This window comes from Pempheris klunzingeri, chromosome 8 (assembly GCF_042242105.1).
Source record: "Pempheris klunzingeri isolate RE-2024b chromosome 8, fPemKlu1.hap1, whole genome shotgun sequence".
NCBI lineage: Eukaryota > Metazoa > Chordata > Actinopteri > Acropomatiformes > Pempheridae > Pempheris > Pempheris klunzingeri.
In genome coordinates this window covers 21,938,701-21,960,194 of record NC_092019.1, presented here as the reverse complement: position 1 = coordinate 21,960,194, position 21,494 = coordinate 21,938,701, and the positions used below count along the sequence as shown (strand labels likewise).

General features: G+C 40.6%; 3 protein-coding genes across 6 annotated transcripts; 2 read left to right on the top strand and 1 right to left on the bottom strand.

Moving 5' to 3' along the window:
• Positions 1 to 2,618: 2,618 nt before the first annotated feature.
• On the top strand, positions 2,619 to 3,758 carry irgq2 (immunity-related GTPase family, q2). Its single transcript, XM_070834589.1, has one exon. The coding sequence runs from the start codon at positions 2,619 to 2,621 to the stop codon at positions 3,756 to 3,758; it is 1,140 nt and encodes a 379-aa protein (XP_070690690.1).
• A 485-nt stretch (positions 3,759 to 4,243) lies between these two features.
• LOC139205778 (B-cell receptor CD22) lies at positions 4,244 to 14,218 on the top strand. 4 transcript variants are annotated; one of them, XM_070836090.1, is made up of 17 exons: positions 4,244 to 4,286; positions 5,194 to 5,268; positions 5,373 to 5,783; positions 6,265 to 6,528; positions 6,995 to 7,243; positions 7,445 to 7,705; positions 7,804 to 8,094; positions 8,896 to 9,180; positions 9,606 to 9,875; positions 10,569 to 10,832; positions 10,995 to 11,076; positions 11,183 to 11,225; positions 11,358 to 11,497; positions 11,685 to 11,742; positions 12,672 to 12,766; positions 13,091 to 13,148; positions 13,381 to 14,218. In XM_070836090.1, the coding sequence occupies exons 2-17, from the start codon at positions 5,220 to 5,222 to the stop codon at positions 13,642 to 13,644; spliced, it is 3,084 nt and encodes a 1,027-aa protein (XP_070692191.1). In that variant the 5' UTR covers positions 4,244 to 4,286; positions 5,194 to 5,219; the 3' UTR covers positions 13,645 to 14,218. The 4 variants fall into 4 exon arrangements, with proteins under 4 accessions (XP_070692191.1, XP_070692194.1, XP_070692193.1 ...); XM_070836092.1 differs by lacking the exon at positions 4,244 to 4,286 and adding an exon at positions 4,841 to 4,859; XM_070836093.1 differs by lacking the exon at positions 5,194 to 5,268 and having other exon boundaries at positions 4,270 to 4,286.
• A 179-nt stretch (positions 14,219 to 14,397) lies between these two features.
• LOC139204872 (myelin-associated glycoprotein-like) lies at positions 14,398 to 20,974 on the bottom strand. The gene is made up of 12 exons (XM_070834892.1): positions 20,930 to 20,974; positions 20,244 to 20,325; positions 19,621 to 19,989; positions 19,233 to 19,529; positions 18,064 to 18,321; positions 17,719 to 17,979; positions 16,271 to 16,537; positions 15,880 to 16,176; positions 15,690 to 15,789; positions 15,434 to 15,503; positions 14,693 to 14,986; positions 14,398 to 14,409 (listed from the first exon to the last, which is right to left on the bottom strand). Exons 2-12 carry the CDS (start codon positions 20,287 to 20,289, stop codon positions 14,398 to 14,400), a joined length of 2,271 nt encoding a protein of 756 aa, XP_070690993.1. The 5' UTR covers positions 20,290 to 20,325; positions 20,930 to 20,974.
• Between the last annotated feature and the right edge of the window lie 520 nt (positions 20,975 to 21,494).

The following is a 21,494-nucleotide window of genomic DNA, read 5'->3' as shown; positions in this document are numbered from 1 at the left end:
TATGAACACTGCATTGTGTTACATTAACTGTTGTATGTTGCAATTTAAACTTATCATTTTACTTTACATATTATTGCTATTTCAGAAATTACAAAGAAAACCAGAGATCTGAAATGACATTAAATGAACAGAGAACTTTTTAGGATGTTTCTTTACAATTAAGGCGCTGTACGTAGAAGGGTCTTTTGTGTTGAAAGTTATAATGTCTTTATTTAATACGATGATGTACGTTGACACACTTCTGATCCAGAAATTAAAGCAATACAGCAACAGTAGCTAGACATTTTGGGCTAATCACTTAATCACGTCCTTCCTGAGAAGTAGATGAAAAGATTGATGCTTTTTGAATGTCTGCGCATTAAGATGAAATGATAAATCTGATAAGTGTATTGGATAATCTACAAAGCCATTAGCATTACAGAGGAAATGAGTAGTATTTTAGTATTTTTAACAATTAAATCAATAATTGCCCACTGGATCATCTTTAAAATTAATGAATTGAAGCCTAACTACTTTGTATTTGATAAGAACTCACATATACTGTATATTGGTACATATTATATACATACAACATTTTTTTTCAATTCTTTCTTCTGCGGTCAAACAGACAGGAAATCAAAGTGAAAGAGGATGTGAGCCTAAAATAATATCTGAACACATGTTCCTCTAATATAAAAAGAAATAATTACTCTCACACACCACCCTAATCTTTATTGATATTACCTTGTTCTTCTTTATTGGTAATGCCTCAAAATGTACCCAGCAGGAAAAGAAACTGAATCGGTCATATAGCTGATTGTGCTTTTTGCAAATCAAGCTTTTCAGATGTCTCGCACAGGGTTACTGAATAAAATGCATGCGTTTATATCCGACAGTTGAAAAGGGAGAGAGACAGGCAACATGGAGAGAGAGATTTTTTAAAGTACTTCATTGCCATACAGATGACTTTTTGCCATCCTCTCTTGTCTAGATAACAGTGGTGCTCATTAAGTTCAAAGTAACTTAAAAAAGTAACTGAAGTGCCTCAGCACCTCTCTCTGTTTGACGTGCAAAGACACGAGCTGTTTCTCTTGGGAAAATATATATATATTTTTTTTACTTGAGTTTGAATATGCAAATAGTCACACATGATGTTTTTCTAAATAGAGAGTCATGGCATTTTTTAGTGCTTCATTGATCCAATGTAGTGGACTACAATACAAGGATCAGTATTAAAGTAGGCCTTTCCAAGTACAGTCACATGGAAACCCCTGTATGGACCATATGAAACCCGGTAATGTTGCTGAGATTAGACTGTTAATTGCATGTTGAGCAATTTGATTGTTAGTTTAATGAGCTAATTAATCACCATAATCTAGAAATGGCTATAATTATGTGTGTAGTGATGTTAAAAAGGTGATTGACTCCTCGTTTGCATCTTCTGCAAAAGATATGGAAACATTTAGCCAATCAGGGAATGGCCATATTTTCACTTTAAGTCAACTTGAATCAGTGATCTTGGAGTCTGTGTTTTGATTTCCAGTCAGTCATCACTTGCTATGACTAAATCAGGCAACCTTTCCTCATTAGCATAATCTGGATCCACATCCATTGAAAAGAGACATGGTATGAGATATTTTTAATCTTTTATTTTTGATTATGGTTTTTATCTCCGACCCTGAATGTTACATTACATGCTGTAAAAAAGATTTAATACAAAGGTACTTGAAAATAGTAATTTATTACTATAAATTCAACCCTCATCCAACATGATTACTGACTACAGGAACCCCCCCCCCCGAATAAGGAAGAAAAAATATACTGTAAGAAACAACCATCATAGCAAAATGTGAACTTACTTCTTCTCAAAATATTCTAAGTTATGTCAAATACAATATCTGAAAAAAAAACCCAACTATTATTTTATCAAATAAAATGAAAATACATAATTTAGCGTCAGAAAACTGCCTGCTGTATCTGTGACTGTCCCCTCTAAAGAGTGCTTCTACCTAAGTGATACAGGACAATAATAATGAAACCAGTAATAACAATAAACACTGTTTTGAGAATAAATGTTAATACACCATAAATTATGCTGTATTTAAAAACGTGTTGGAATGTTTTGTGTGGTTGTGAATGTGTGTGCCTTTCTGCAGGCTTATGCATGATCACAAGTAGCTTTACATACAGTATGTACACGGTATGCATGCTGAGAGTGATTTTGGATTAGGGCTGAGCTAACAGGATTAGAATGTTCTACGAGCTGAACAGACACCTTAAATAGATCAACCTGACGCTGTCTGTAATGCAGAGCAGCAGGACAGTCGACTGAGAACAAATATTTCGACCACAGGGCTGCCTCAGTAGGTGAGTGTGTGGAGTAATGCCATGTCATTGGTTAATTGGTCAATTTGCTTTGAGTTTTTTTTTAGGAGTATGGTGCAAGGTTTCTATTGTAAAGCTGCCACTTTAATTCATTTTTATTGATATTAGATCCCATCATGTCTATTGTCACGCTTGCAAATATGGTAAAGTAGATCAGTTTTAATGCTATGTTTGCAAATGTACATCTAAGTATCTATATGATCCTTCTGGTATATTCTTTATTCAACAATTGCAGTATTTATCTTTTCACAGACATGGCTGATGTTTTCAGAAGCCTAAACCTCCTTGACACCCTCAAAGAGTCCATGGAGAGCAATAGGTTATCAGATGTCAAGGATGCAGTGGAGGATCTCCTGATCAGCAGGATCAACTTAGCCGTCCTGGGGGACCGTGTGGATGAGAAAGCCACCTTCATAAACTCCCTCCGTGGGCTCGGTCCCGGAGACGATGGCACAGTTCCGTCTCCATCCTCTGTAGCCCCGGAGGAAGTGGCAGGCTACCCTAACCCTAAGCACCCTGACTTTCGCCTGTGGGATCTGCCACCTGTACCCTCCACCTCTCCGTTTCAGCCAGAGGGATACATGGATAGATATAAGTTTCTCCGCTACAACGCCGTCTTCATAACTTTTCAACAGACACCCCACCCCAACAGTGTGACGGTGTTCCTGGAGGCCCGGTCAGTGCAGCGAGAAACGGTGTACTTTCTTCTCTTAGCTTCGGCAAAAGACACAGAAAAGAGCCTGGAAGAAAAGAAGAAAGCTAGTCTGGAAGTGCTGAAATCAGAGGGTGTGGCACAGCCTAAAGTGTACCTGGTAAGACCCTCCACCCTTGAAAAGTTTGACTTCCCAGGCCTGTTGGATGACATGGGAAGAGACCTTCCAGAGATCCGAGCCCACGCCCTTCTCTTTGCACTACCAGCGCTTACCCCCACCCTGATCTCTCACAAAAAGGAGGCATTCAAAGCACTGGTATGGGCAGCTGCCTCGCTATCTGGTGGGGTGTCGGCTATCCCTGTTCCCCTTGTGGCCTCCATGGTGGACTCAAGTATAGGAGTGCGGATTCTAACCAAAGTACAATTATCTCTGTGCCTGGACGATGAATCGATTGAGCGTCTGGCCCGACAGCGAGGCGTGGAACCCGCAAAACTTAAAGGGCTGCGGACTTGTGTGCTGTCAGTGGAGGTCACTAAAGGGGGAGTGAAAAAACGGCTGGAGGCGGCAGAAAAGGACTTCAACTCAGTTTCATCCAAGCTGGTTCAGATGGCGATGCCCAGACATGCCAAGTCTGCCAGCCGCTCCTTCGCTGCCATGCTGCAAGCCTTAAACGGCGCCATCGATGAAATGGCGGCTGATGCTGACAAGATAATGGCTGCTGCTCTTGGGGAGGGGAAGTGAAGTCAAACGTTTTCTCTTTGTGCAGTGTTTCCTGTTAAAGTGTGATTCACCTTTACTTTTATGTTTTGAAGTATAAGAGACACACTATTTGCACAATACATCAGAATCTTTTGACATGTTTTCACTCTTTTAAACGAGCCTGAAGGACTCTTCTAAAGGACGCTGTAAGTACCATGCAATCATGCATTGTGCAAATCAGATCAAGTACTCTGTCAGTCAAGTACTGCAAGCTGCTTTGTGCATGTTAAAAGACTTTGCCCCCCTGTACTGTGACTTTCACTATTAACAAAAGCATTGAATAGAGGAAGTGAGAGGAACTTGAACCGCATGCATACTGTAGCAAACAAGTTGAAGGAAAATCTCCATCATCTTCATCAGTGCAATATAAAAGATTGTGTTCCCCAGCTCGCATGGTTGGGTATGCAAATTCTTTTTTTGGGTCAACTGTCACTGTTCCCTTTTTAAATCTTAGTGTTACTTTAGGAGGGCTGCCGTGTGCTACTGACTGCAGTAAGTGGATCCACTGAGGTAAGAACGAGCATATGTATGTTTCAGTATGAAACATTTCCTACGTTTGACTCAAACAGTCTCTGTCCTGTGAAGCTTCACCTCAGCCATCCAGGTGGTGACACATCTGTGTCCACAGAGAAAGTAAAGTTTGGATTTCTGGATAAGATTTTCAGTTGTATGGGAAAATGTATTCAGTCGTTAGTGATTTGGAATTTAACTTTCCCCAGCAAAAAGTTATCGTGTTGTATTCACAAGTATGCAGTGGCTTTTGTGTGATATATACGGTATATGGAGCCTTTAAAATGATGTATTAATTTTTTTTGGCATGTTCATAATGTTTCGGTTTTGGGACAATAAATGACCAAATCTATAAAAAAAATAATGTTATATTGTATGTAGTGTATTGCGGGTCTACTTTGAATGCACGGCTGGTAAAGCAGGTAAAAGTGTTTTAAACAAACCGCTGAAATCATATTTTAGGTATCAAAGAAAAAAGAAACGGAACTCTACACCGTAATGAAGCAAATAAAGAGAGATAAACGTTAATTGTGGGTTCTGCTGTGTGGAGACACAATCACTACATCAACTGAGGTTTGCAACAGGACATTGAGCCTCAATATTTTGCCTTTCCCTGTCTTTTATATTTACTAAAAATAAATGAGAAATTCTGCAAGTTGTCTGAGAAGGGAGAACGCATATTTTTGCAATGCTGCGGAACCTCCTTTTATCTTGAGATGAGGAAGAAAACATACAGACGAAAAAAAAAAGAGGAAGAAAGTCAATCTTGAGCCAAGCTGATTAGCATTGAAATAATATACTCGAGTTTACTATAGATTAAAATAAAAATATAAATAAATTCCATGGTGTGGTATTCCATGATGTTTATGCATGCACATACATTTTCTATCTTGTGTTTTTGTTTCAGATATCAAGCTTTAGTGCTCCACAGAGATGACTGCTCAGACAGTCAGGTGGTTGATTTTTCTGGCTGTACTAAAAAGTACGAATTATATTAATACACTATGTTTGTTTTGAATATTTTAACATTTGTTTTAAAATTACGTATGCTACATTACTTTTCCATGCGTCTTTTCGCCCCCACAGATTTTGCTAGTGGCAATTCAAAACTCTTCACACTACAAGACAGTCAACTGACAGCTAAAGAGGGGTCCTGTGCTGAAATCAAATGCAAAGCCACTTCTAATGTTGACGATGCTGGTGCATACTGGTTTTGGATGAAGAATCCAAATTGGAATGTTTCTTATTATTCTGCCACCATCATTTATAGCACAGATGAAGCAAAACGTCCTGTTAGTGCAGACTATACAGGCAGAGTGACATATACAGGCTCTCCATCTTCAAGTTGGAAATATAGCTCCTCAGTCCCAAAGCCAGAGTGCAGTATTTTGATCTGCAACCTGAACAAAAGTGACAGCGGAAACTATGCTTTCAGATTTGTGGGAAAAACCACTTCTGCAAAATGGGCAACTGAAAACACGACCCTCACAGTTACAGGTAAGATGAGAATACTACAAATATATAGCGATAAAATGAGTTCCGCAAACATTGAGAGATAAGCTGGTTTTGAGGCCAGGCTGAGTTACGATTCAATAATATGAATATTTAAAAAAAAAATTAATCCATTAGTAGGAATAAAGTCTGGATTTTGTGATAGAATGTCATACACATAATCAAATTACAAATGTAATTTTATAAGGAATCAAAATAACATTTTCAGTCAATATGTTGAGAATTGGAAATCAAGTAGTGATTGCTATGACACCTTAGTTTGTTGTTCACCTTAGTAACTAATGCCATATGTGAATGTAGGCTTAGAGTGTCTGTAGCAGAAAAAGTATAAATTAGTTCCTCTATAAAAATGTTTATTCAATAATTAATACAGTATAATTGTATTGATTCTAACTTACTAACACTTGCTACTCTGTACATTCACCATTACATTTCTGCTGATACTGTCTCATTGTCATATCTTCAGAAAATCCATGCCCCATCACGTTTGAGAAACCACCTGTTGTGAAGGAAATTGGCAGTATAACACTCACATGCTCCACTTTAAGATCATGTCCTTCACGTCTGCAAATTGAAGGATTTCCCTCGACACAGCGTAAACAAGAAACATGGAAGAGAACCACAGACAGTCTGACGATGACCTGGAAGGATGATGGGAGGACGTTTTCATGCCAAACACAAGATAACAAGGACACATATTTGATTCACAATGTCACTGTAACTGTTGAGTGTGAGTTCATAAATGGACCGTTTTTATGTATTTATGTGCTTCTTGTTTTAAGTTCAGAACTGGAACGCAGAATTACTCAGCCATGTCCTTTTTAGGGGCGATAATAAGATTTTTTTTTTTAAATGTTGTACTAAATGTCTACTTTCTGCTACTTAATTTGTTGACAACATTTAAGGTCAGAAAAGTGGCACGTGATACAACTGCACCATTCTCTATGCTCTTTATGCTCTCTAACATTTTTTACTCACAGTTATATGTCAGAAAAAAGTCATGCAATTATATTGTTAATCTACACTACACTCACACTCTGGCTACATGTTAGACTACTTTAGATAACTCTTCACTGCCATTAAACTGAAATACATTATGCCTCCTTCCTTCTGCATGTTAAATGTCCTCAAACAATCCGCTTGCTTGCTGTATGTAGACTGACTTCTCCTTACTTGTATTGCATTTGTTGACACAGACACTCCTAAAGACACATTGATCAAATCGAGCCATACAAATGTCATAGAAGGGCAGACTGTGACCCTGACTTGCTCTGCCAAAGGACGTCCTGAGCCCACCTTCACCTGGTTTAAAGATGAGGAAAATCACTCAGGTGCTGTATGGACAATCAACTCAATTACTGATTCACAGAGTGGAGAGTACCACTGTGAAGCCACAAACATACATGGGAAAGGACAAACAGACAAACTCACTATCAATGTTACATGTGAGTACTTCCTGTGCTTTCACTTGAATTCATTTGATTTGGTGCGTTTGTGCTTCTCGGCGGTTGTAACCGCTGTAATACTGCTGTGCCTTTTTGAGGGTCTTGCTGTGGTATTTGGAAGAAATTTCCATTCATCTTTTTCATGTTATTTACAGGATTCTTAGTGGATTATCACTAACCTAAAGAAATCATGTGTTTCAGATGCGCCTGAAGTTGAGGTAACGATCTCATCTACTCCTGTGATTAAACAAGGAGATCAAATGACTTTAACCTGTAATGTGAAGAGAGGCAACCCACAACCTCACAGATACGTTTGGTTGAAAGACTACGCAGAAATCCAGGAAAACAGGAAGACATATGTTGTCAACATCATTCAGCCTCAGCACAGTGGCTCCTACACATGTAGAGCCTTTAACACCGCAGGTGATGGTACATCAACAGCCCTTGAGGTTACGGTGCAATGTAAGTTTCACAGCTCCTTGTGATGGTTACAGAGAAAATGAAATAAATACACAGACTGTATCACGATAGAAAAGTTTAAAGCTGTTATTTCCTTCCAGACGGCCCAAGCAAGTCAAATATTTCCCCCAGTCCAAAAGAAGTGAAACTTGGTCGCTCCCTCACATTCACCTGTGACTCTGATGCCAATCCTGCCCCGACGGGATACTCCTGGTACCGCTACAGTGACAACAGACAGATGGAGCGCTCACAGTGGAAGTCCTATAAAACTGTTGAAAAGACTCTTTATTTGAAGAGTGTGCAAAGAGCAGATGAGGCATGTTACACATGCAACGCAACCAACGCCATCAGTACAGGGGAGGATAGTGACGCGCATTGCATAAATGTTCTCTGTAAGTACACTGAAAATTATACATTTAATGTATGACATTTAAATTTCTCTTGCTCCTGATTGACACAGTCACCAAAAGAAATCATAGCCTTTTAATCATCCTTCCTGGTCTGTTAAAAGGTAAACAGCTTGACATTTAAGAAAATGTTCTCATTTGCTTTCTGGCAGAGAGTTAGAAGAGAATATCGAATACTCTCATTACTGTCAGTAGTCAGCAGCCGCAAGTCGCCATTTCACGGCAAGCAGCTGCAGGCAAGTTAGAGGAATATTGTGATTTGTACACTGTTTTCAGTTTCCATACGGATAAAACAAATGGATATAAAGCGTTAATTATTGAACATAGAGATGCTGGTTGGCTGACTTGGTTACCTTTGGACAGGCCGGCTGTTTCCAATGGTTCCATCTCAGTAATAACCCTAGATTTATGAAACTCTCCCAAGATTTGAGCTAGGGTTAGGTTCAGGTTTAGGGTTAGGTTAGGGATATAGTTAGGGTTAGTGATACACTGTGACAAGCAACACACACAATGAAGAAACATGTACAAATCTTGTTGCGAAACTACGATGGCCATCTAGACACCACCATTTGCAATCTTTGTGCTAAGCTAAGCTAACACACAGACATGAGAGTTACATCAGTGTTTTCATCGAACTCACTCAGAGAGCGAATAATAGTATTTCCTAAACAGTGTTTAAGTTTTCAGGACAGAGGTCGACTTCCTGCTGCTGTAACATCAAGCAATATGTTTGAAAGTGAATCTCTCCTCCTGAAAATCAAACACAGCGCTGCTCCCTCTACGCAGATCCTCCCACCAATCTCAGACTGTCGATGGATGCTGATGTCAGGGAAGGTCAGCGCATCACCATCAACTGCACTGTTGAAAGCTTCCCATTGTCAACGCTCACCTTGACAAAGACAAATGCTTGGTCTTCAGTGCGGGTTCTCACTGAGGCTGATATTCATCAGCATCCCAACACTCTCCACCACACTATGGATGTAAAGTCGTCTGACAGAGGCTTTTACACCTGTAGCGCTACGAACAAGGAAGGTTCATTGAAAAGCAGCCAAAGGAAGTTGGTGGTGAGACGTGAGTGTTTCATTGCGCTAATCAAACTAATCACAACAGACCCAAAACTTTCAATAAAGTTATTGTGACTTAATCTAGATCTAGATCAGTAGAACTTTTTATCTTTCCATGTGAAATGAAACTATTTTGATTACCTGTCCACACCAGTGGTTTCTAATGGTTGAATCATAATGTACATTATACCTTACATACATGTCAAATTAGTGGCAGAATGTATCTACATGCAGTTACACACTGTACTTTACTTGATTATTTCCACTTTCTGCTACTTTATTCTTCTGTTCCACTACATTTTAAAGGTTATTATTAAAGGTCTAGGATCATGATAGTGGCTACTATACAGGTCATAATACCTGACAATATTTAGCTCTGACTCTTGTCTTTACTATATTTATACACTTTTACTATATTTCTGGGAAATGCAGATCAGCCCGAAGACGTGATTGTACAAGCTCAGCCTGGCCTCACTGTGAATGAAAACATGCCGTTGGTACTGCGCTGCACCGCCCAGTCCCACCCACCAGTGACCTCTGTCACCTGGATCAAGACGACTGATGGAAAGAGTGAAATCATCTGGGCGACTCAGACCTTCACCATAAAGTCTGCCGGTCTTTCTGACATTGGACTGTACAGCTGCGAAGCCAGGAATGAAATGGGAACGGGAAAATCACAGCAAGCTGAGGTTAAAGTCAAGTGTGAGTAGACTGATGCATTCATGATGATTCATTCATGTACGTAGAACTAGGACTAAATACAAAACATTATTCTAGGCTGTGTGAGGCCAAAAACTTAATGTGAAGGAGAAAGTGGTGGCTCAAGTGAGAGTTTTGTTGCACAGACTGGAAAGTTTAGAGGAAATGAGGAAGTAGCATCACTGATAGTTGTTAAAGGTATATCCTGTGGGATTTTCTTGTAAACAAAGTTACGCTCACATTCAGTGTTTTTCACCAAAATGCGCCATGTGTATCCACAAAGCCTCTCAAACATGAGAAATCCAATTTAAATCCATCCTGCACTTTGTAGATCCACGTTGGCTTGCTGACAGTTTTCCGTCTCATTGCCTTTTTCTGACGCATTCCTACTTACGTTATCATTACCAACTGTAAATAACTGAAGTACCCGTAAATCTAGACAGTAACTGTTGCTCGACTGAATCACGTTTCTGCAATTAATTCCTTTTTGAATTTGAGAAAAAATAATAGCATGTGTGTAGAATTGCTATGTCATTATGGCATCTTTCATCTTGTGGGCAGTTCAAATTTTCAAAATCTGCATACAGTGGCTTTAAAGTGTCTTTTCACTTGTGCTGTCACCATAAATACATAATACATAATTACATAATACATAATTTTGTCCTGCTTCCTTTGCTCCTAAATTCCCCTGCTCAGATGCTCCAAAACACACCAAGATCCTAAGAGAACCAAAGCAGCAGCAGCCTGACGGGACCAGTTATGTGACGCTGACCTGCAGCAGTCACAGCTATCCTCCAGTTACACAATATACATGGTACAAGATAAATGAGGAGGGAGTAGAAGTAAATGTGTCAAACCACCAGAGCCACACAGTGTATTCAGATGAACCTGGGGCCTACTACTGCATCGCAAAAAATGAAATTAATCAGAAAGCATCTGACCAGATCCAGCTGTTTGACCGTGAGTGAATCCAAGGCCATGTGTCTGTATGTGTACTGCATATTGCTTTTTGACAAATCAGAAAACACCATTTCCTCTGATATAATCAGAGCAGTTTGAAACTGTGGTGCTTGTTCAGAGATTTGTATCTATATACTGATGCTCTGTCTCTTCTAACCACAGGAAGCTTAGAGAACATCCTGAAGCTCTTCTTCCTTTGTCTCACCATCCTGCTTGTTATTTGCTTGATTTTCTTTGTCTACAGGTAAAGAATGACAACAGCGTGTTTTTTTTTTTTTAATCAAAAACAAAAATAATTCCACAGATGATCTGGCATCTGTAACCACGGTCACATCTCTTTGTGCTTTCAGACACAAGAAGAATAAATCAATTCGACAAAGCCCCACCAACATGGTGGGTTTTCTGGTGATGACTCATTTGTTCAAACTTTTTTCTGCTTCCTTATTGAACGAATCTAGACATAAATTATATATCTTTGTGTGTGTGTGTGTGTGTGTGTGTGTGTGTGTGTGCAAACTAATCAAGGGTTGGTGGACCAGCTCCATGAGGAGGAATCCGATGAGCGAGCCCATCATGGCAGGGCCTTTCAGGAGCAGAGATGACCTCCTGGCAGACCAGCTGAGCCGTCCAAACGCCCAACGACACCAGCCTGTTCCAGACAGCACGTAAGACAGCAGCCAGCCGGGACAAGGCACACTCTGAGAGCTGGACGCTGCTGCTCATGGCAGAGTCAAAGCAGCCATTTAAGATCCCCCAGACATGAATGACACAATTAGACTCTGCCCTGTTATTTATTATAATCAGTCACTGAGTGTGCATGTTCTTTTTCTTATGACCGCTGTTGCTCCACAGGCCGGCATCCAACATCAGCAGTGTTTACTGCACTGTGAATCTGCCCTCCGGAGAACAGGTGAGTCAAGCAACTCAAAGGAAGTTTCACTACAAAGAGAGAATAATAAATATGGGAGACTTTACTAGAAATTACCATTTTTAAGAGTATTGGAGTATTACAGGGGCAAACTACCGATAATACACAAGCAGTGCCATGAGTGCATGTCATCTGGGGCTCTGAGAGGAGTTTTTGAAAAATCACATGGTCAGTTTGGGCTTAGAAACCTGCATTAGAAACAAGGTGGCAGGGTGTATGAGGAGGGGGGGAGTCTGTAAAAAAAATTGAGTGGCACTATGGAAGTCTGAGGAACCAGTGTTTAGGAGAAGTCAGTCTTCTAACTACTTTTTTAAAGAAGATGCAAATGCCCCGATGTTGTCCATCTTCAATGTGATGGAAGTTCTTTCCTCAAAACAGCCACATAGAACGCTGAAACTTTAAAACTGCAAAAAGATCTTTTAGCAGTTTTAGCAAGAAACTTTTTGGTTATGTTTGAGCAGAAATAATAAATCCTTGTAATCACAATCTCATAATTTCTAAAACAATCCTCACAATGGCAATAGTACAAAGCCCCTGAGAACCCAAAAGGGATCTCAAGCAAGACTTTAAAATGTGCTCTTAAGATAAAAAAAAGAATCATCAACATCATGTTTCAGGACTTCAGGGGCTCCAACCATTTCAGTTCAACACACATATTAGTGCAAACATCCACACTGGTCTCAGCCCTCTAAAATCAGCATTTGTCTTGCTCTACTTTAAACAAGCGGATGTGTCTTTCAATGATCAAGCTGTTGCGTTGCCCACTGTGCTGTAGCTCCGTCCTCACCGTTTGTCAGGACACTAACCGCTCAGAACGACGGACGACCCGCAGCTTCCATTTTCAGGCTCAATGAATGAACTGATTCAGATGCTGTTGTACATTCACTGTTTTTCTGTCCGCACCTGCTCAGGGAGCTTCTGCACAAAAGCCAATCAGACAGCAAGGAGGACACACAGAGGACGAGTCCCTCAACTACGCTTCTTTACACTTTGGAAAGAAGCAAAAGTGAGAATGAGTTTACGTTTTTCATGTAATACCAAGACACGAAACGTACACTGTTGCCTGTTAAGTTGGAATAAAATGTTTTTTTTACCTCTTCTCGTGAAATGATTGTGACAATGTGATTTATTCTTGATAAATAAAGTGTATATCTTCTCAACTCTATCGATCAAACTCTTCCAAACATATCACAGTGAAACTTAAACCACAATTAACCTTTGCAAACTGTGTATTCAGGCTTTAACAAAATTGAGGGTATTAAACAATTATTCCAACTTTATGGGCAACAGTGTATGATTATGGCACTTTCGCTGACTTTTGTTTTTCTAGGAACAAACAGGAAAAAGCAGATGCTGTGTATGCTATGGTGTCCAAGCAACCTGGAAAGGTCAGAAACCTATAAACCACGTTCTTTTCATGTGTCATGTTCAGTTACTTACATTATGCCACTGTAGGCCATTTTGTTTAATGTCGAAGTCATATTAATAGTTGATCTACGTTGTGTTTATGGTTACAGCACATGATTAGAGGAGAGCTACTTTTTTTTTAAATCTAGAAAAGAGAGAAGAAGTAAACCCTATTTAGTAAATGACCTAGTGGCTTCTCTGTTATCCTCTTAGAATGAACAACAAAGGCTGGAGGACTACGAGAACGTCGCAGCACAGGCAGCCAGATCTCCAAATCCACTGAACTCTGACACGGACACCAGCGAGGATGAAGTAGAGCTCAATTATTCAAGGGTGAGCTTCAAGGCAAAGCCCGGACATCAGAGAACTGGCAGAGACACGAGCAGCGACACGAGCAGCGACACAAGCAGCGACACAAGCAGCGACACGAGCTCCTCTGATGAAGAGCGGACCCAGTACTCTGACATCAAAATCTGACCTCAGGTATTCCTGTCCTACCTTACAGGTACGGCCACTTTGCTTCTGAAATTTAACTTCATCAGGTTTTATCACTCAACTGTATGTTTTTTTTCCGCTCCTGTTATATATATTTTTAGTGCCTGTCTGCTTTTATTAGTGTGCAGTAACAAGCATCAAACAGAAGGGAGGGAACTAACCAATGTTATGAGCTTAATCCAGACCCAGGGCACATGAAATATGAAGCTAAAATAACTTATTTGTATTCTCTTGAGTTATAAAAGAATGTATGTGTGGGAAAATGTACATATTTGCAAAATTGATTGACTTAACTGTGACACGCTCCAACACAAAATGGCATGGCTGTAATGTTGTGGCATTACTAAGGCTTGTCTGTGAAATATGTCTGTCCAAACAACGGGCTATATGCATACTGCTCCATTTCATAGCACGCTTTGACTCCAGCTCTTGTATGAGTGCCAACTGAAGCGCGGGAAAAATGTTTTTTGGGGTTTGTTTTTTTTAATGAGTACAAACATTTATGTGTTTTAATGAAAAACAAAATAACCAATAAAAAAGCTTTTGACAAATGTCACTCTGTGTACCTGCTTCTTTGACTCTACACAAAGGTTTTAAATAATAAATCGAAAGAACTATTACACAAAAGTTAGCATTGAAATGTTAAAATAAACAGCATTAATCTGTAGCAGTGAACCACATAGTGAAGAAGAATGAGGGTCAAGTTTAAAGGGAACACTGACTGAACTCTGACTGTTATAGGGCAATCTTTCAGTGAAAAACAAAAGAAAGATTGAGAAAAAAAGTGTTGCAGTGACAAAAGTTGAGAGCTAAACACAAGTGTGTGGCACTATTCACTTTAAATAAGGTTGCCTGCGGTGCAGCTGCTGCCCCCTCTGCTGCAGACTTTACGAGGTTGTTCTGCTCCGCTGGGCTCTGCTGACTGTGGGAAACTGATGCGGGACATGGTAAAGTCCTGTGCTTGAAGCTTTCAGCTGAAGAGTTTCAGCTGTCATTTCCCCTAAAGTTAAGCCACAACCTTTTCACTGACCTGTCCTATGAGACCATCAGTGTCTTTCTCTTGTCCCAAATGAGTGTCTGCAACTGTCTCTTCTTCGTTTGCATCTCCTCCGTTGCTTGTCTTGGAGTGCAGACGGATCTCAGCATACTCCGTCGTCTTGGAGGCCAGACCCCTGATCTCCCCTTCCTCGAGCTTCCCCTCTGATTTAGCCTGGAGTTTAGCAAAGTCCACATTGGCGTAATGGAGTGGGTCTTCCCTAACTACTCCTTCCTCTTCCAGAATGGCTTTATTGACATAAACCACATCCACCTTTGAAGAGTTGGTCTACAGGAAAGCAAGAGATTTGCTTCAGTAATGGAGAAGAGGAGATTGTATTTCTCGTTACCCAGTTAGGTCTGACTAGATGTTTGTAGCAGCGTGTTCTTTGTTTACTACCAGCACCAGTTCACCATTATAGAGATGAGCAGAAGCAGCATATGAAGCCATCACTCAGAAAGAGCAGTATTTGGAACGTGCTCAGCGTACAAATAGAGAGCAGAGACTGAGACTCTGCTGTACTTTTTACACTTTTTATGAACCAACTTTAAACTTCCACCTCTCAGACTCACAGTGATAAGGTGACACACAGGGGAATACATACAGGAAGGGGCGTAAAGTGTGAAGTACCTCACATAATGACACTCTCACTTTTCATTTTCCTGTTGTTATGCATCTTAACGTTTTCACCAACAGCACATACACGTGTATGTTTGTGCAAGGGCATAAACTCACCTCATTAGTAACTAAAATGTCTGAAGTGTCCACCAAGCCTTTGACGAGTGAAACGCTGGCTTTCCTTTTCCTACAATCAAAATAAAAGTCATTGTTATAGACACAGTGCTTTATTATTTTTATTCTTTCCATGGACATATATTTGCTCTGGGGTAGCCATTGTTGCCCACTGGAAATGAACCCAAATGTCATGTTAACAGTGCTGTATTTAGGGTGTTTGCTAACGTCTTTTATGCTGTGTTTCAACATGTCTCACCTGCAAAAGAATAGCAGCAGCGGGACACAGACCACCAGCATCCCCAGTGCACCCACTGCAGAGCCGACCAGGAGAGACAAAGCGTGGAGGCCTGAAAAGTTCCCACACACCAAATAAGTAGGTAAACCAGACAGAGGCAGATTATGCAAAACAAAAACCAAATATAAATGCAGCTTCCTGATTCCTCTACCTAGCTGCGTCTCACTGGAGGACATGTTGAACGTAAAACTATCAGAGCCCAGTGAGTTGATGCTGAGGCAGACTAGAGAGGGCATGTTTTCGTCCAGACGGTACAACGTGATGAGGCTCCTCATGCCCAGGCTCCCCAGGGGAACTTCCCTGATCGGGATGTCAGCAGAGTGATTGACGGGCTCCCCGGCCAGTTCCCAAACCAGGGAGGGAGGTGGGTTCCCCTGGCTGTCGCAGGTACATCGGATCTGGGATAAAATCTTGACGCAGCGGGAAGAAGGCAGGATCTCTGGAGCAACTGAGACAGAGAATGTGATTGGTTATTTGTACATGTTGGTCTTGGGAAAAATAAAGGTTTGCAATTGATAAAAGGATAAATATAACAATCTTACATGTGACATCAATACTGGTGGGCTCTGAGCATTCGGCTCCGTGGACATTCAGAGCTTCACAGTAATACTGATCCTCTGAGAGTTTGGTCACATTGAATGTGAAGTCTTGCTCAGAGCCCACCACCTCCTTCTCCCTTCCAGCCACTCTGAACCAGGTGATGTTAACCGCTGCCGGGTTGGCGATGCTCGTGCAGGTCAGAGTTACAGAGCTGCCGTCCGGGACGGGACCAGAGGGGTCAACTGAAACTGAGGTGTTCTTGGGAGGATCTGAGAAAGAAAGCGTTTCTGTTAGTCCTGTATCCAGAGGTATGGCTTATTTGTTGGGAATGCAGAGATGACGTTGATTCATGGCAGGTTTTTGGGCTGTTAAAGGTCATAAATTCATGGTTTGATTTAGTACGTTATGTTAATGTCGCACAAGTTGATATCTTTAAAAAAGGACAAATGGATGAGAATATGTCTCACACTTTTAACCAGAGATTTTAACAATATTCACTTTTTTGGGGACTTTGGAGTGAAAACCTACAGCTTTCTTTGCCCATTTAGGGTGGCATGTTGGCAGCACAGAGGCAGATTTACACGTAACAAAAACTAGCAAATGTAGTGGTAAAAAACTCTGTAGAACACAAGGTTTTCTCGACTGCTGTTTCCAAGATCGAAAATTAACTTTAAATCTCTATTTTTAAACCAATGTGGACAAGGAGTCCCAAAGGGGGTCAGAAAAAAATTTTGAAATTTGAATATCTACAATTCCAAGACAAATTTGATGAAGATCATGTTTTATGATCAAAAGTTCCAAAACAGCCTTTTCCAAGACTGAACTTTTACCTTCATGAGGTGAACTCTTGAATTGAGCTTCTTGTATTCAGCAAAAAAGTAAAATCTATATTTTACAATGTCATGCTGTTTCAATGACTAAACATATTTATGAAGGTGAATGATTAATGGAAACTACAATCTTTTCTTTGTCAAATATACAAAGAAAGCAAAAGGTTGGTGTTTTATAGACATTATAAAGGTCAATAAATGCTTCTATGGTCTATAGAAAATGAATTTACATTTTGAGTTGTCTTCAGTAAACTGAAACAACCTCTTCATTTACTGTGGTTGGAAATGACGTCTAAATAAAGACAAACACCAAACAAATCATCTACACATGAACTAACACACTGGCACACATGTGGACGTACAACAGAGCTCAGTCATGGTGGACCGTTGACATAGAAAGGAGTTTGAGGATGTCACGCAATGCAACAATGCCTTACAGTCCACGGCCCAGACACCGCAGTGTCGCCCTGTGACTGAGTCTTGGCTTCAGATCATGTTTGGGTGACCACAGCTGGATGTACAGTAGAGCCATATTCAGCATATGAGCACACTGGAAATGTACAGTTTGGGTGTTTGTTATCAGTGCACATGAATGTCTTTACTGTGTAAAATGAACTTACACTGAATGTCCAGCTGAATCGGTGCTGAAACGTCCTCTCCCAGCTCGTTTTTTGCTGCACAGTGGTAGTCACCACTATGGCCCAGGTCCACTCCGCTTAGAACTAAGCTGGATCCTGGCTCTGCATCCTCTTCCTCATCTTTGTACCAGGTGTAGTTGGTCACAGGTGGGTTGGCACGGCTCCTACAGAACAGAGTGACAGAGCTGCCCGCCAGTATTGGACCGTTAGGGTCGACGATTACGGTGGCATCTTTGGGAGGAACTGGAAAAGTAAAAACATGATGGATTTAATCTGTGTTGCTGGTCAGTATTTGTTATCTGGGTTTCTTTTTTTATTTTGACTTACACTGTACGTCTATCTGAGTGACAGATGAGTTCTGGGTTCCATATCTGTTACTGACTTTGCAGAAAAATTGGCTGTCGACCTCCGAGACCGTAGTTGAAATCCTCTTCTTAGAACCCACTGCTGTCACCTGATCTCCATCCACTTTGTACCAGGTGTAGCTGTCCACAGCTGGATTTGCGTTAGTGTTGCAGGTTAGAGTCACTGGGCTGCCCTCTTGAACAGGACCAGAGTAACTGACTGATGTGTTATTAGGAGGATCTGGAAGAGAATTTTGAACAACTGAATGAGTGACGTACCAGCACGCATAGATCAACATGTTGTAAACAAACCCAGACATATTGTCACTGTATAAAGTTGATGAAGGAGCATGTTGGCTAGCAAAAAAGTTCAAGTTCTTTTCACACCCAGCAGACACAGAGAGCAACACCTGGTACCTGATGGGAAAATTAGGCTCTTTGGCTGCTACATGCTCCACTATGTATTCACCAGCGAGTCGCTAACTTGGTCTCTCTGACCGTTCTTAACTCAAGTAGGTTTATTAGAGCTTTTCCTGCTAACAGCAGTGGAATCGCCATTGATGAGAGCCTAAACAGTAAAGTTCAGACCCACAAAAACAAAACAAAATTAAGTGAGAGATTTCAGGAGATGATTCTCGCGCTGCTCGTCACCACCATCATCCTTTACATCACACATCGTCATTTGATCCATTGCTCCTATAACAATATTGATTAGTGCCCCTTTAACCATTCATTAGATTCATTTGATTTCTCTACTCGTTATCCAGTTACAGGTTCAGCCAACAATCACTCACGTATCGATTTGGATTATTAATGTTAATAAAGCATTTATTAAGGCTTTAGGACTTTAGAACATTTGGGCTGCCAGGTTGTGAAAAATCCTTTTGCAGCTGATTAAATTGGTTCAGGGTTGTCCAAAAAAGTCAGTAGTTGTAAGTATAAAAACACATTTGTATCCAAATTCTGCAGAGGGATGGTGGTCAAACTGGACTTCCTGATTACAGCAGAAGCAGAAGCTGGTTAGAGGATTAAAAACCCATACATATTGATTTTTGTTATCACATATATTATGTGAGATGATATGATATGTTTTTGATCTGACACAACACCCAACACAACAACAGGACATTAAAGTACCAGAAACATACTCACAGAGAACACGGATGGTCAAACTTTTTTCATACACAAGGTCACTGTTGCCAGCTTGTCGGTTGTAGAGAATGGTGCACGAGAACTTCTGTCCATTGTGGAGGTGAGATGCGGTGAAGTTCATCACAGAGGTCATAGATTTAGCTTCCACGCTCTCCTCAGTGTCACCCACACTGGGGCTCCATGTCAGAACTGGGGGGAGAATGGGACAGGGAGCTACGGTCGAGCAGTTCAACCTCACCGGAGTCCCTTCTTCCACCTCCAGCCTGGATGGAGTTATGGTAGGTCTGGGCAGCGAATCTGAGGAGGGAACAGCAAGGAAATGAAAAGAGAGAAACCAAAAGAAGTGGCTTTACATGCGTAACAGCGTGTGACATACAGTAGGACACACCTTGAGCGGTGATGAGGACACTCGTTTGAAAGTTGAACTTGAGATCGTTCTCACAGTGCAGTCTGAAGTAGTAGTTGTCATAATGGTTGGATGGCAGGTTGTTGAAGATGGTGGTGCAGTCCTTGTCACGCAGGTTCCCCGTTAGGTCTCCCTGCAGGATGTTTAAGCTCGCACTTGCCCCAGTGAGGCTGGAATCAAACACCTGCGTTCGACTCCAGCTGCCTTTCTTCCAAATGGCCTTGCATGAATCATCCAGGTATTGATCCCAACCTGGCGGCAAGGTGAAAGTGCAGGGGATGATCACGCAGGATCCACTCAGCCCCTCCACTGCCTGGGGCATGAAGGCTGCCCAGTGTTGGCATAAACCGCCTGAGGTGAAACAATAACAACAATATCAACATATCAATATTAAATATCAGCCAAGGTAAACACACAAATAAGTATTTCAACAAGTGGTGAAGGTCCACTATTGCAATAAGATGACAAGAAAATGATAAACTCTCATTATTAAAAGGAAAACCAAACCATTCCAAATAACAGCAGACAGTAAATGTTTTTTGTATATTTGTATTTGTGCATAATTGTAAGACATCTGTAACACATTCAAATGTGGAACAGCTTACCTTGAAGAAGACAGTATATGAGGAAAACCTTGACGGAACCTGTCATGGTTTTCTGTCAGGTCGATGATCCTACAGAGAGGCACTGGACACACACACACACACACACACACACACACACACACACACACACGCACACACACACAAATCTTACTTCTTACTTAATCCTGTTTGTAGAGGACAGTTATATTTGGTTCATCTGACCCACGAAGTACAAGATTGTCAATTTTTTTTCCTTCCTGTGACTTTTGTTACTGAAAGTAGTTCCTAGTTCAAGCTTGTAGCAGCAGTGAAGCAATAATTTGCTTAAAAGTGAAAATGAATGAATGAAAAAATGACAACAAAATACAAGTATGACATATGTTAGGTGTACGATAATGTCACATTAGCTCATCTGAATGCTTGAATTTGTATTCAAGCATGGAAATTTCGCATATGTTCTGCAAAACTCTATTCTGGAAAGAAACAAGCAGCTACATCAGAACAATGTAGCACAAGCACAACACCAACAGAAAAGATTTAGAAAGAGTTTGAGAGAGTCTGAAACTCTGGCAAATGTGAAAGACTTAACTAATGTACTTGAGTAAGTTTGAGAAAAATAAATTTATCTCTGCGTGTATCTACTGCATGAATTACGGACGTGATACATTTTCACAACTTGCAATCATTTTCTGAAAATCAAATCTTACCTCACAGCCAACAATGAAGTTCAGCATGCAAGTGTTTTTACTTTCTAAGGAAAAAAAAGATCATATTTGAGATTCAAATACAAAACCACTGACTTGGTTTTTAATTATGAAGTATATACATCTCTGATATATATTGAAATAGATAAAAGAGCAAATAAAGGTTTTACCAGCATTGAGAGGTCAGTGGTAGTGATCCAGGTCAGGAGTCATGTCAGACTGGTGGTGTGTGTGGATGGCACACTCTGCTCTTGAAAGCTGTGTCTGGGGTGGGGGGTGGGGGGTGGCGCCCAGCACAGCAGCAGGGTTTTGATCCTCTCTCTGTACTGCAGCAGTGCTGTAGAAGTGTTTTTAGAGGGAATCGCACACATGTATGAACACACATGAATGTTAACATTTTCTCTGACCAGAATTAATTTACAATGAAATATACTGTAAATGTGTGATAGTAGAAAATGTACTAAGGTTCATCCAGTGTTTCACGATTTGAACAGCAAGATGGATTTTTTTGGCATATTCAGCAATGGATTAAAATGCTTAATATTTAAATACTGTTTAGTCAAAACAG